The 15988-nt window shown below is 38.8% G+C and overlaps 1 protein-coding gene across 1 annotated transcript in view; it reads left to right on the plus strand.

The window, feature by feature from the left end:
- The window catches only part of LOC125433348 (glutamate--cysteine ligase regulatory subunit-like), a 16477-nt gene extending 753 nt beyond the window's left edge, over nucleotides 1–15724 (plus strand). The window contains exons 2-9 of the mRNA XM_048497851.1: nucleotides 680–810; nucleotides 3646–3711; nucleotides 5730–5814; nucleotides 8503–8559; nucleotides 12130–12332; nucleotides 13465–13579; nucleotides 13858–15137; nucleotides 15190–15724. Coding sequence (XP_048353808.1) covers nucleotides 680–810; nucleotides 3646–3711; nucleotides 5730–5814; nucleotides 8503–8559; nucleotides 12130–12332; nucleotides 13465–13579; nucleotides 13858–14030 — 830 coding nt within the window. The 3' untranslated portion in view covers nucleotides 14031–15137; nucleotides 15190–15724. The remainder of the gene's footprint in view (nucleotides 1–679; nucleotides 811–3645; nucleotides 3712–5729; nucleotides 5815–8502; nucleotides 8560–12129; nucleotides 12333–13464; nucleotides 13580–13857; nucleotides 15138–15189) is intronic.
- The last annotated feature ends 264 nt before the right edge of the window (nucleotides 15725–15988 follow it).

Raw genomic sequence — 15988 nt, forward strand, 5'->3', positions numbered from 1 at the left:
CTATGCATAAGGCAGACCCGTGTGCCAAATATAAACACTGCAACAAAGAAATGTAAGACCTGGTGACCCTAATGGAAGTGGAGATAATTCACCTCACAATAATTTCATAATTATTTATCCATGTATCTCTAATAGCATCACCAAATCAGTATTTTTATATAACTGCAAAAGGCATTTGAAAAGTTATTATTCTAGAAATGAAACGTAAATATTGAGATTATACCAGCAAGAAAGAGTCTTTGTATAGAAAATCATGATTTAAATCTAGTCTTACTGACTAGTGATTTAAATCATCATGATTTTAATCAAATCCACCCTGATACCTTTACAACTGACTTTTTAGAAAATGGCTTCTTATCGTTTTTACAGTCATTTGGTTGTTGTTGCATATATACCTTGCAACAAATGCATAATTCACAAAATATCTATAACCAAGGGTTTATGAGAACAAGCTATAAAATAATATTTTAATGTTTTTTACAAAAGCATATAAACACGCAATGTGATAAAAAGAAGAGAAGTCCCATTTTCTTGATCCACGTGCGTCTCCTTCTCCCCTGATACTGGTGCTTGCTTGAATAGAAGACAGTGAGCATAGCATGTTTCCAGAATTTCTAGAGATTATATGTGAAATGTACATAATGACTTGGATCCTGCCTAAAACTTCCACAAATGAAAGGATTTTCATCCTCACAGCATGGCTTCTCCACCTACTGTTGCAGCCCAGAATCTGCCATCCGTAGTGTCCCTGCAGAATGCGCCCGTCCCCCAGAAATAACTGAGGGGGCAGTCAGAGGTCTGTCATTACAGGTGGGAATCATAAAAAATCACCCCCTCCGTCGTGGAACTTTTACATAAGATCCAAGCTGTGATCTTGCTCACAACATAATAGCATTTATGTAACTTTATATTCTTGTGTACACATTCCACCCCAATCTTGTCATGAGTGCATGAGACCTTAAGGATAAGCTTAACATTGTTAATGAGTATAAAGAATAAGTACTTGTTAACAAAGCCTGGGTATAGTGTTTCCCTGGAGGGACCTATCCCATAATTTTTCTGACATGTATAAAACATGTTCATCCAGCCACGCCCTGTGCTGCACTTATCAGAGGCACAAGTTCCTGCTTTCAGATCCTTTTTGTAGCCATGTAACCAAGTACCTTGTTTCTAATGCAGCAGTATTCAAGCTGCAATTTATTGAACTCGGGTTCTCTGTAAGTTTATTGTGAATTTCTTAATGAGAAGGGCAGGAATGATAGGTAGATGGGTTTCTCTGAGATCCATCTTGCCCATAGCTACTAGTTTTCATTTCTCCTGTATAGCTGTGAGGTGGTGGTATAGGACGTGTTCTAGGACACATGAACTTAAGCAGAGTGATAAGTGCAAACTAGCCTAGTCAACACCCAGTGTGATACGATGGTATGCTATAGAGTGTGTCCCAGGATCCTCTGCAAAGTTGAGGGGCATTCTTCAGTGACAAAAGTTTTGAAAACCATTGAAACCTTACCTTAAAGATTTTTAAGCAGTTAAATGAAAAAACTATAATATGCAGTCTTTTCTATATTTTATACTAAACAGGCTGTAACATTGTTCCTCTCTACCACTGTATGGAAATCCTTTGAATTAGGATAAACTTGGAGCTTGATAAACCTATGTATCAGTTGATGAAATGTAAATAAATTTGCATATTATCAGAAACTCGATTAAGCTATACTCTTTTCATTCGTTCATTCATTCATTTATTTGATTTATACCCTACCCTTCCTCATAGGGCTCAGGTTTTAAAAGTGATGAAATGTAATAAGCAGATGCCACCACTGATTTCTAAAATAAAAAATCAGTTTCATTGCTTTCATACTTATTCCCTATTCAGAATAACAAAGCCTTAAAAATGAACAAATGGATCATCATGTGTTTAAGATTTACCCTCTCCAGTATTTATTGTTATGCAGTGTTACAGTATTGTCTTATAGTTGATTGAACTAACATTTAAAATGCAAAACATTACTAAGGATGAATTTGTAGCATTTGAAAGTTGCTTCAAGATGAAATATGCATGCCCAGCTGCAAGATCAGGTGACGGATTTCACTTCGCTGCCTTTGAGGTCTGAGGCCAAAGGTGCTTTGTATTTACAGGGGAAAAAATTTAATCTCACACCTGAAGATCAGGTTGCCCCCAGTTCCAATTAAAGTGATGATGCTGGGCTGGAAGTTGAGACATTTAGCACTTTTCTATTTTCAGTAAAAAGGGATCCACCCAGAGACAGAAGTAACTTACTACTTCAAATTGAATGCCTATCAAGAATTTTCACATAGTTTGACAGGGAAGTGATCAGAATAGAGACAGACAGCGGTCTGCTAGTGGTCCGTATTCAGTGGCCTTCCTTGCAGTTGCTGGAATTCATCCACAATGTGTTGGATTGTGTTGACCTTATTCTATCTCAACAAGCTTGATAGTTACCTTCTTAATTATTTAATTCATCTCAATTATGTTGTAATTGTTAAGAGATGCTAAGGTGTTGTACACTTGTTTTAAAGTTTTAAACATAATGATGGGCCACTTAACATTTGAGTGTGATCCACTGTGAACTTTTTTTAAAAAAAGCGAGGTGGAATCAGGTCCATCCCTGGTTTGGCAAGTGAAGCACAGAATTATACGATCAAGAAGCACAGCAATACAAGAAGCAGTTTTCTGAATTAGCCAACATGAGCTATACTGAGGAGAGTTAAGATCTGACAGGAGGAGATTATTTGAGCGAAGAAATAGTTAAGTTTATACACAAATAAATAGTTAAGTTTTGAAGGTTAATAAGAGTCTGGGAGTTAGATTTTGTGGGTTAGTCTAAGAAGTGTGAAATAAATATCTGAGGGGATGTCGGAGCTTTCAGTAAGTCTTACTCTGAGCGTTCTGGGGCACTTACAGTGTTCTGCTGGATCCTAGTGTGTGACTTAGTTGCAACAGGAAGTTGTGTTGGTATGTTATAAGCCTGAGTGAAAGGGTGAATTCCTGAGCAAAGTATTGTGTAAAACCTAATCCAACTCCTGGATGGATGTTAATATTTACCTCCTTTTTTTCCTGAGATAACCTTTGTTCTTGTTCACTTTTTGAAAAATAACCATCTTGTACCTGCCAGTTTCATCTCAATTATCAACCCAAGATTTATACCCAAGCCAAGACCTTATTCTCTTTTTTCTTTTTGATTGATTGATTGATTGATTAATTGATTAATATAGATTGGAAATTTATAAATTTAAAGAGTATACTCCACCTTTATCCAATATTTCTAGGTGACTACAACATTAAAATATCTCCATACATAAAATCACCTTCTTTTTTACCTCTAGGAATCCTGGGGAAGTGGAGTAGATGGGAAATGTTATTGTGATAAGAGGGAAAAGTTCTGGGGGGGGGGGGTAGCCTCCCGGAAATCAGTCACAGCTAGATTAAATGGTCAAAAGCCTTCAAGGACCAGAGACCAAATAATATATGTCTATTTTTCTGGTGCTTTGTAGAATCTTCCTGAGGGTTTTCTTGAGTGAAGTGGGAAGATACAGGCTGCTGTTTGAAATTATGCATCTATCAAAAATGTATTGCATAACAGAAACCAAAGTGGTGCTAAGAATTAAAATGTATCTTTACAGTTGCGGGATTGCATTAAGAAAACCTTAAATGAATGGAGTTCAAAGATCAGCCCTGATCTAGTGCAAGTAAGTTATCCTATTCCATCTCCTTCTATGTCTAGAACCCACTCTGTAAAATCTTTATGAAATGAGTTATTGGAATGGTGGGTGGGTTTCTTGGAGCTTAACCTATTTGTGTTTCTCAGAACAGGATAACTTCAGCATAACTTCTCTGTGGAAGGAGGATCAGTCCAGTGATACTTGTGGGACAAAGTCCAAACTGTTGTGGCAAAACACTGAAAAAGTTTGCTGCATACTAATAGTCTGCAATGATGATGCAATGTCAGCTTATATCTGCTGTATTTCTTGAGGCTTTGTCTCTAACTGTCTCCATGGAAACTGTCAAGGGAGAGAAGTTGCAAGATGCAGACAGATTTGGGGACCACTTGAGCTTAGCCAAGGAACATGTGGGCAGTTGCTGGGCTTGCCCACAACTGAAGCGCACTGTCAAAAAGGCATTATTTTGTAGGAACTTGTTTCTTGCAATGAAAGCTTTATGGTTATCAATATTTGAGTAATCACAGTAGTCCTAAAAATGCATTGCCACAACTGCAAAATTACAATGAGTTCATATAAACCTGCTCCCTGGAAATGCAAAATCTCACAAATGGTATCCACTGGCTTTATTTGGACATTACTGAAAATATTTGGACCTACCTGATTGTTCCCCAAGCTGTTCAAGTCTATGGGGCTTGGAGATCATTGAAGGGGAATAGATCCTGCACGTGGGGCTGAGCTTGGACAGTGGCCATTACTGGATCCTATCTTTTCCTCCCTCCTCTACACAGCTGCGCCCAGATGGGCTTAGGAAACTGCAGGGGAGGGAAAAAAAACCTCAGGTGTATTTGGCTTTTTTTGAATACACTGCGGGTTTTGTTGGTAAGAGAAAAACTTGAAAAAAAAAAGCCAATATGGCATTAGGGTTTTTCTGAGACACAGGTTTACCAAATCACCAATCCTATTCTGCATGCAAATGTTCACTGTGCCAGCCTAGAGATCTCCAAGACTGAAGCAAGCAAGATATTCTGCCTTCAAACACGACATCTTTCAGGCAGCAACACATACAACATTACATGTTTTTAGATAGAGAGCCAACTTGATACCCACAGATGTGATAGCACTTCTGAATAACATTTGAAAGCGTGTTGTGAATCCCATATTTTCATTGCTTTGTAAAAGTTATTGATGTAGCACACACAAAATGGTTGGAATAATATTTAGAGCCATGAGAAGAAGGAGGGTAGTCCTTTATCTGGTTCCTAGGTAGTCCATTATCTGCCATGGCTATGTATAGTAGACTCAGATCAGATGTCTTCAGCAAAAGAACTGGCCTTGTTTATTCAAACTGATATATGGAACACAGTCATTCTCATAATGTTTTCTTTAAATAAAAATATAGAATATTTAAAGTATCTGTTTCAGATGTTATGGCTTTATAGGCAAGCCAACTTTAAAAAAGCAGGCAAGGACGCCAGAAAATCAGATGTCTGTTCATCTTGGCCTTCAACTCTTGTTCCTTTCCTTGCTCAATGCCTCCTGTGCCTCCTTGTAGGGATGATGAGCAATGACTGGGTGCCTGAGAAGGGTGCCTGAACAACCTAGCTGGAGGAAACTTTGTTCACTTCTCCCACTGGAGGTAGAGGATGCAACACCACTGCACAAGGGAGGATCTAGTTTCAAACAGTATTTGATTTTCTCATGGCTAGTGAAAGTACCTGTAGCCACCAACTTTAAAAAGTGTCTTTTGACTTGCATTTTTCCCAAGCAGTTCTGATTACATTGTGCTTTAAATTATCATTTTGTATCAGTTTAGCTACAAGCATTAATTAATGTCTGCATTTTGCTTAGTTGAATAAATTGCTCCACCGGCTAGTTAACTATTTCAGGTTTGATACTGCTGTTTTTAAATAATTGAAAACGCAAACTCTGAAACTAAAGACTGCTTTTATCTCTCTGCATCCCTCTCTCTCTTTTAACTAATGGCTTGTTAAAGTTGATTGTTTGCTACCATCAGTCAGCTTCCTTTTACTGTCATTTGTTTGCAGGAGATGCCAAAAATCCTTGAATGTACTCTGGCTCAAGCAATAGAAAAGATCAACCCTGAAGAAAGGGATGAGTTGAAAGTTTCAGGTAAATTTGGTTGTGCCCTTAGCACAGCAGATGTGAGGGAGCAGTCCCTGACCTAAATGTAAAACATCTTTCATGTGGAAAGGCTCTATTCTCTGAGGCCTTATGAAAAAATGTTTAACAGCTGTGACAAAATCAAGTAAATGAACATTTTCAGCATAGCACAACTTGTGCGAATAACCAAAAAGTACAAGTTGTTACAAATCAGTTGCCTGGTTGATTCGTTTTTATAGCTTAAAATCCTGCCTACAAAAATAGTTCACTGACTGAAACCAATTTGTGGGTATTGCTTTTCTTGTTTTGGTGCAGCTGGATTTTCCAGTGGCAGCATTGAACTTTCTTGCATCTCCATCCCACTTCATTTCACAAAATACTGCTCCAAGGGAATAGGAGTCTAAGGAATGATGTAAGGGATGTGTCAAAGCCCTCTTGCCCCACAAGAAGGCTCTGAGTAAAGATCAAGAGCAAAACACGCAATATTGGGGAGTGAATCATCATTACCCATGGTAACAAGCCACCAATAGCCTCTCTGTTCGCACCCTCAGCTGAGACACCAAGGGACTAAATCTACAGCCTTATTGGGTATTAGTCAAAAATCAGAATACATTGGAAGTTGCATTCCAAAAAGCAGTTACTTCAGTTGCTATAATCAAAATAAACCAAGGCACTGGGTTCAGATTGAAACTCCAAAACCCCAAAGAACACCACAGGAATATAATTAGTAGATTTATTTTTTTAAAATGTGCAAAAGTATACAAATATCAAAGCAGCACAAAGCAAGGAAGAAAATAATAAAACTGAATAACTTTCTTAGAATACTTATTCCGGCTTTAGTCCTCTGACCCAGATGTTACCAGGTCAGACTACTAAGTTATAAAGTCCATATAGATGTCCAAAGTTCAGAATCCCAGAAGCAGATGTTCCAGTCGCACAAGTTCTAACTTACAGTCAAAAGGATGACTTATAAAATCTTTACAACAATCGTGCATGAAAAATTAAGAAAATGACAGATTTAAACCATGAAGATCAAGCGGAATTTGTCCCAGGGAGATATGGGAAAGATAATACTAGAAATCAGCTTTTGACAACGTATCTTGATTATTTCTTTTGAAAGTCATACAAAATATGAATTGCAAAACATAATTTTTAAATCAGACGCACAGTATTTCTATAAAGCAATAATAAGAATTTTAATAAATTGATCTTAATGGAAAAAATTGAAATAGCAAAAGGAACACATTGATGTCCGATATCAGCTAAATTGACTTGGATTTCTCTGCAGTTTCTTGCTGAAGGTACAGCTAATAATATTCTACACACTTCCTGAACAACAGGTTATTGAACTATCCTAAGTGTTTTAGCTGAGCTGATAAGATTATCAGCTTCGGGATTCACCATCAATGAGTCTCCCTGTTGCACAATATCTGATGGCTATCATCAGAAACATAGGCTAATTAGGACAATACCCATGCTACTTACCATCGGGCTTAACAGCAAATGTTTTCATTTCAGATAAAAATGGAATTGCTGTTCAACAAAAGGACTTGAGCCAGTACATTTTGTTGAGCTGAATTCCTTTGAAATATTTTAGTATTCGTAGAATTACTTGTTTTGATTTCATCTTAATGGGGCAGTTGCCTAGAGATGCGTTTATAGTAGTTCTGTAGCAAGAAGGCACCTTGGTTCAGTCTTTGAAAACAAGCACATCACATGTTCCGTTGTAGGCTTTTTAAAATGTAATTGAAAGCAGTGATGTTGTGTGTGTGTTTTTTAAGTCAACCCATAAATTTATTTTATTGGCCTTACCAATACAAATATTGCTTTGCTCCTCTTGCATTTGTAAAAAGAAAAACCAGTTTGATTCAGGAAAGAGAAGATTGATACATCCCCAGATGTTCTGTCTGCATGGTGACTTTTCCATCATATGGTGACTGTACATGTCACAGAGTAGCTGGAAAGCTCATTCCAAATTCACTGTAAACAGAATTTCTCTCACACAATTTTTTTGGGGAAAAAATTTCCTGGTTAGATTTCTGGCTGTGAACAGAATATTAACTTCTGTGACTGGTTCTTATATGCCTTTTATACTTTCCCTTTTAAAAAGCTTTGTTCTGCCGTGCAGTACCAACGATAATTTCTTTTACTTTTTACCAGTGAACAGGAGATGAGTAAGAGCACCTAAGAGAACCTGGATTAAGGGATTGCTACTTTGTTGGTTTTTCTTCTTCCTTTATTATATGTGCATTACATAAAATTGTTTTTTAGTAAGAAAGTGGAATTTTATTTCACATACTGTCCAACAGTGTGTGTGTCTGTCTTGTTTATGCTATGTGTAGAAGTTAAGTACCTTTTGTGAATTACTTTTTAGCCACCTTCAGACTTAAGCAATGGATGATATTTACCTGCACAGCCTGATCCAGTGCACACTAGTTGGAAAAGAACCCAATTTGAGTTTAATGGGGCTTACTCTTGAACTAGCGTGTATAAAATGGCTGCCTTATATAAAACACTTTTGCTAAGTCAGAAATGGCTTCCTAGACACTTTGAAATGTGTGTTGGGGATGAAGTGAAAGGGGCAGAGTGTTCCAAATGTATCAACCGTTAAATAGTCAGAATCACATGGCTTTGGGATTTGTACCATCCAGCAGAAGTTGTCTTCCATTGTTGATTTAGATTTTTTTTCCTTTCCAGCAAAACTGTTCATTGCAGGATCAAATTCATCATCAATCCGAGAAGCAGTCAATATGAGTAAGTTCCAGACTGAAGCCTAAGTGGCTTCTGAGTTATATTATTTTGCATCTGAGTTATATTATTTTGCATTTAGTAAAGACTTTAATTACTTCAAAGCATGTTTTCTCAGAGAAAGTTCAGAATGCCAAATGGATAGCCCAATTCAGAGGGGCTCAGGCTTATGCGACAGACTTGCCCTCCCTGGAGCGCTTACACCAGCAGAGGGGCAAATCCACCGGCACCAAGCCACTGCAACTCCCAGCCATGACACCTGGCCTCGCGCCAGCACTCCCATGCTATCCCAAGCAACACCGGCATCCCAGGGGTGCTTCAGGGTGCAGGCCCAAACTTAATTGGCCTCCAGACGTTCAGCCCCCCTACTCTGGTGAAGATACGCTGCAACTTTCACGGTGTATCCTGCTAAGGAGGATTCTCAGGGGTTTTTTAATTTTCCAACTTTTGAGGGTTTCCTGCACTGTGGGAAAACCCTCTGGAGGGGGCACGGTGGCGCTGGAGCAGCGCCATCCCTGCCCATCCAACAGCTTTGGATTGTGCTGTAAATCAGTCAAGAAAAGTACTAAATAAAACTGTCTTCAACTGGCCCCTGAAGATGAACAAAGAGGAGACCAGGCACATCTTCTTAGGGAAGACATTTCATCATTATGTGGCTGCCATTGAAAAGGACCTCTTTTGTGTACCCACCAAATAAATGTCTTTAATTGGTGTGTTATGGCCTTAACAGGGGAAGGGGATTTGGGATAGGATTCTCCACCAGCTGCTAAAAAGTGTAACAGCACACATATAGTTTTTAAAAGTAGCAAGGGGGAATGAGCTCACATTGGCAGATCAGGAGAGGGGCCAAGAGGAGATCTTTTAGACTTTATGATACGGGGAAGGAATTCTGGCAATGAATATTCCACAGAGAAGCAAGAGTCCAAATTGAATTTAAATGTTTTATATAAATTTGTTTAAAAATACACACACACTTTCAGTAAAGACACAAAGAGGCACCTTACATTCAAGTTTCCTAGGATATAAAACAGGTTTGAAAGATAGGGTGGATGATAGAAATGGAGGAGGATTTTCAGGGTAATTCGTTACCTAAATCCAGCTGAAGAAGATATTGTAGAAGGCAAGATTCAACTGACCAGCATCTGAATCCAGGCGAAGGACGATATGGGTGTCTCAACCCAACCAGTCCAAGAGGAGCTGAGGCCAGAAGTGAGCACATGTGTTGGGGTGAACTGGACTTTTATACCCTTTTGCCCAGGAAGGGGTGGGAATAAGTGAGTTTTAAGTTTTATTTTTCCTAAATCCTCTGGAATTTCCCATGCTGGACTTTGGGGGGTGCTGAGGGTCATTAGTCATCTCATCTACTGCTAAACCTTCCCATTGACAATGGGGCCATTTACTCTTAATGGCTTTATGCAGAGTAACTCTTACAGTCTCTGCCTTCCAGCATTCCAGATTTGAATGAGGCTGATTGATTCAGGATGGAGTAAGTGGTTTTGGGAGAGTCATCACAAAGGGAAGGAAATGCAGAGAAGTAACTTATTTGTTGTTGACCTGGGTTCCCAAGAAGAGATAGAGTAACTTGACAGTATCTGATAGCAAGTTGGCTTTAACAGTTTCTATAGCAAGGTGTGGTAATCAAGCATTCTAGTGACTCAAATGAGGCCTCCAAGTTATGCTGGAGTAACTCATTATCTTAGCTTTTGTTAAAGTAGTTTTGACCTTTTGACATGCTGCTACCTACACCCATAGGAGTGCTTTTGGCAACTGGCTTTTGCCAATATGATTTTAAAGCAGAAATATATATAAATAATATTCTGGGGGTCCTTTGGGTCGTTACAGGTGGGTCACTCAGAAGGTTGTCTCCCTGTGATCCTGGCAGGAACACTTATGGGAAAATGGTCCTTCAGATACCCTGGTCCCAACTGTGTTGGACTTTCCTCTGGACTTAAGTGGACTTAATTGGACTGGAATTGGGCTTGGGAGCAGATTTGTAGCCAGCGTAATTGCCTTCGTATTGGGGAAATATCCTTCTGATCGTTGGCTCCGGCAAGCAGTGTAGCCACATTATTCTGCACTAGGTGCATCTTCTGAACACTCTTCAAGGGTAGCCACAAGAAGAGCATATTGCAGTATTCCAGTCTATATGTTGCTAAGGCACGGATCTCTGTGGCTAGATCTGACTGACACAGCTGATGAACCAGCCAGAGCTAGCCAAATACATCCTAAGCCATACCAGCCACTTGGTTTTCTAAGATGACTTTAGCAGCACTCCCAAGCTGTGAACCTGGCTTTCCAGCGGGAGTATAACCCCATCCAAGTCAGGAGATTTGAAGTCACTGGTCCAGAGAATCTCTGTCTTGTCAGGATTAAGTTTCATCTTGTTCACTCTCATCTAGCCTATTACTGACTCCAAGCACTGGTTCAGAACACCAGTGGTATCCTTGGAAATAGATGGGAAAGAAAGGTAGAGCTGGATATCATCCTCATGTTGGTGACTTCATATTATACCTCCTAATGACCTCTTTCTGATGCTTCCTTAGAGATATTAAATAGCTTCAGGAGATAAGAGGAAAGAATTCTGCATCACTCTATGGAGTCCATGACAGTAAGGCACAGCAGGAATTCCTCCATACTGTCTTCTGAGACTGACACACACACCGCAGATAGGATTTGAACCAACGTAACACGATGCCTCTTAGTCCCAGTGCTGAGAGGCTGCTTACTATGATACTATGATCAGTAGTCTCAAACACTGCTGAAAGATCCAGCAGAACTAGTAGAGTGACATTCTCCCTGTCTAGTTCTTAATAGAGGTCATCAGCCACGGTAGCCAAAGCAGTTTCTGTTTCAGAAACGGGTCCAGAAAATCAGTCTCTTCCGAGAAGTACTAGGACCTGAGGCTTTCATTTTTCTCATATTAGTCTTTGAATATGGTCACCTGTCTGAAGTTGAGAAATTTTGTAAATAAATCTGAGTCTGTTTGTATTGCATAAGGCACAGTTTTGCTTCTTGTAAGCCTTTGCTCACTTAAAATACTTTTTCTTGGATCTCGTAACAGTCTGTCGATAAACCAATGAGATCTTTACTAGCTGTAATGTAGTGTAGCGATCGGTGCTGGATTAGAACTGGGGATACCTGTATTCAAATCCTCCCCCTGCAGTAAAGCTTAGTGGGGAATGGTGGGCCAGTCATTCTCTCAGCCTAGCCTACTGCAGAGGATTCTTGTCAGGAGAAAATAAGGGAGGAATGAGTTAGGTTCACCTCCTTTAGGTTCACCTTCATTTAGGTTCACTTCCTTGAGTTCCTCAGAAGAAATTGTAGTGGGTGGATCTTCCTGCCTGTTCGACACACTTTTGTTCGATTTAATATCTTTGTTCAGTTGCAGATAATGCTACAAAAGTATTTGCTACAATTTATGGCCTTGTTTTGCTTATTTTTATAAAAGTCTATATGGGAAAAGTGTGTGGATGCTCAGACTTCAACATTTATACAAGGAATAGATTGTGTGATTTTGAGATAAGTGGGTGCATGTTTTCTAAAAGCCTAAATTCTTTTTTTTCCTTTTCCCCCCAGCATGTTCTGCACTTGGGGTAGACCAGTTAGATTCTGTGATTATCGCTCCTCCGCCAACTGAAGATGGGATAAATCTTTCCCTAGAGTATTTACAGCCTTACTGGGCAGAGCTTGAAAACTTAGTTCAAAACAAAAAGATTGTTGCTATAGGGACCTCTGATCTAGATAAAGCCATGTTGGAGCAGCTGTTCTTGTGGGCACAGGTAAGAGGCAAACACTTTAAATGGCAATAGCCCCAGAACAGCAATTGTTTTGGTTGTCTTTCTGATTACATTTCGTTAAATACTTCTCAAAAACAGTTTTAACGTAGAAGTTCTGATATTTCCAAGTGCAATTGAGGAAGTATATATTGCCTTGGAAAAATGGAAGAGTGGAATTATTAAATATTTTCATCTTGTGCCACATTTTATCTTGGCTGTGACATATAATAGATTTGTCTGTGTTTTTGTGTGATTATACATTGACATGAAGTTCTCATGCCAAGGGGGTGTTCTTCCATGGCCAGTTTTCCACTAGAAAGATAGCCATCAGCTAGGAAAAAAACAATTTGCACCATAGCAGAAAAGAGGCCACCACAGCAGTATCTCAGCACTCATTTGATCAGTGGATTGAGAGACACAGGACGTTGTTTTACATAATGGCAAGTGGTTGTTTGCTTCTTATGTCTGGGGCTTGGGCTTGTGGTGTCTTCCCCACCCCACCCCCACAGACACACTTCCTCTTTCCCAGCAAACCATTATTTGGAATGTTGGGCTAGTATACGCAAGTTTGAATCAGTACTCTGCTGTGGAAACTGGCATGGTAACCTTTGTCCTGCCACTCATTTTCATCTCTGACCTGCGTCACCTTTTGGTTGTGGGGAAAAAATGAAGTAGAGGAAATTATGTAAGCCAATTTTGATCACCATCGTGAAAAACAGGAAATAAATAAAATACCTGCAGGGCAAGTGTTTGGATTTGACTTGTGCAAAACTGGCACATCAGACATGTTATGTCTAAACCAAACCATTGTGGCAGAGGCTGGGAGGTGGGACTCCACCTGGGATGAATACCTAATTGCACCCTCTGAGTTTGAGATGTGAAATAAGTTTTCTCCCTCCCCACCCCAAAAAACCCCCCATGAAACAGCTCTTATTATGAATGTGTGGTTATTTACAGTGCAACTTTATGCCTAATGACTCCACTCAAGAGCCATTGATTTTAGTAGGGTTGGACTTGAGTAACTCTGCATAGGACTTCATATAATTAAGAGTGCAATCTATGACAGATACCATGGCATCTTTTTCTATCTGAAGGAAAGCTACCGTTTCTACCCCACCCCACCCCTTTTTTTAAGGTGAAGCCAAGCAGCAACCAGGTGAACCTTGCTTCCTGTTGTGTGATGCCACCAGATCTGACTGCCTTTGCAAAAGAATTTGACATCCAGTTGCTAACTCATAATGATCCAAAAGGTGAGATTATGATAAGAATATAGAATTGTCTTACTAGATGTATGGGTTCCATATTTACGGTTCTTGAAAATCTTAAGAGAAGTAGTTCTAGTCTTCTGCATAGTATCACCATAACTGCCTGAAGTACAACCTATTCTGATTGCCTTAAGGAACAAGACAGGCAAATACTTGAGTTCAACATGAATGTCATTCTAGAATTATGCCTAGAATTATTGGCATCCTGATGCAGGTAGCAAAATCTGTTAACTGACTCTTCTAATTCCCCTGTTTAATTTTAGAACTACTTTGCGAAGCAGGCTTCCAAGAAGCTCTTCAAGAAAGTATCCCAGAATGCCAAGTACATGAATGGACTCCACTGTGGCTTCTGCGGTATTCAGTTATTGTGAAGAGCAGAGGAATTATCAAATCCAAAGGCTACATCTTGCAAGCAAGAAGAATACCATCATCTTAAGACTTCTGACAGGGCCTGCTTCCGAAAAGACCCTGTCTCTACAAGGCTTTGCACCAGTGTGCAAATTAGAAAATTCAAAAGAACAAATGTGTTATTATGAAGTGGTCAGTGATGCCCAAATTGTATAGTGGTATAGCTGTGTGACAGCATAGTTGATCCATCAGTTTCCTTTCTTTTCTTACATGCTTTCTGTATGGAAACCAGCTTGCTCAAATGGGAAATAGTTGTTGTCACTAAACTGGAGTTTGCTAATTTAGAGATGATATATAAATAAAAGTATTTGAAATATTTTAATGAGTAATATAAACTAAAAATATTTGACTAACTATATTTTGATTGAAATATTTTTTATTTGTAAGGGGAAATATACCTTGTTTTCTTATTGGTAGCTGTTGTGGCAGAAGAAAATGTATAAATACTGGTGGAATAAGTAGTTTTCCAGCTTAAGCCTATGAAATAAAACAAAGTGTATGCAAGCAGAATTGCTCAATATAGTAATGAATGTATATTTGATATTTTCCACATCATTGTAAGGGTCATATGCCTCTTGTATTAAGATTAAATTATTATTATTATTTTCTTCTGAGGCACATCTCTCTGAGACTCCTCTCTCTTGTACTTGGTTTATGACCAAGAGAGCTGGTGGAAGAACACTGAAAACAAAGTTAACTTTATCAAAGCTTGGCTGTTATTGCTTTTGCTGGTGTTTTAGGGGCCATACACATTTTGAAAACCATAAAAGGCTAATGCTTGATATGTTTATATAAACCCAAGTATTGCATACACAGTAGAGTATTGTGCAATTAATCTGTCTTATACTTGGAGGATACAAAGAAAAATGTGCTCTCAAAACCAACCAATAGTCCAGCCATTATTCACTTACCATTATTCAGAAAACATGCTACCGGTATTTGAACAATATTAAATATAATGCACTAGTGAAGAATTTCCTGGGAGATGGCAAACATTATCTGGAACTTCTACATTCATATCACAAATAATGTTTGTCATAGGCAGCTAGAATGTATCATCTTTTTTGTATTCATAATATACCTGCACAGGTTAGTGGTTCCACTGGTTAAACATCTTATACTTTTATTTATAAAGGTTTTGAATAAGAGTATTAAGTATGAAAGGATATTTCTGTCTAACATTTAAGCCTGTGGTTGACATTTCATTCATCAGCTTTTACATGGAGAGTTCACTTCCATTGAAATTATAGGGCATTACTAATGAATGTTGCATGAGGTTTAAACAGTAGTTGGTTTGGTACAGTCTTGGACAACTAATGGAATAGACTTCTGTGCAACATTTCAGATGGTTCTGGAGTAACCTTTGAATTTCTCCTTAAAGCATTTGAATAGTTCTAGAGACAGTGATTGAAAACAAATAGGATGTATGTGTATGTTGAATGTTCAGGAAAATGTTTATATGCAAAATTAGGGTTGATTACAAAACTGTTTGAACTTTGACTGTAAAGAGGCAAAATTGTATGTGGGCCTGTTTCAAAATTAACATTTTTACTTAAAACTGTGCCGAATGTGCTTTTTACTAGTTTGAGATTATTGTTGATAAAGGAAACTTTTACAGAAATCTGCTGGTAACAGTTTGTCCCTTGCATCAGTGCAGGCATTCAGGTTCTGTTCCAGTTTTTTTTTTTAATAAAACACTTTGGCCTGTTTTTCCTCCTTTGACCAACTGTTGTTCTTTGTTTGCTAGAAAAATGCAGTGAAATATTTTTAAATTTTTAAACAACTACATTATATGTATTGTCGAAGGCTTTCACGGCCAGATTCAACTGGTTCTGGTGTGTTTTCCGGGCTGTGTGGCCGTGGTCTGGTGGATCTTGTTCCTAACGTTTCGCCTGCATCTGTGGCTGGCATCTTCAGAGGTGTATCACAGATGGAAGTCTGTTGTACACTTCCCTCTGTGATACACCTCTGAAGATTGCCAACCAT

This window comes from Sphaerodactylus townsendi, linkage group LG05 (genome assembly GCF_021028975.2).
Source record: "Sphaerodactylus townsendi isolate TG3544 linkage group LG05, MPM_Stown_v2.3, whole genome shotgun sequence".
NCBI lineage: Eukaryota > Metazoa > Chordata > Lepidosauria > Squamata > Sphaerodactylidae > Sphaerodactylus > Sphaerodactylus townsendi.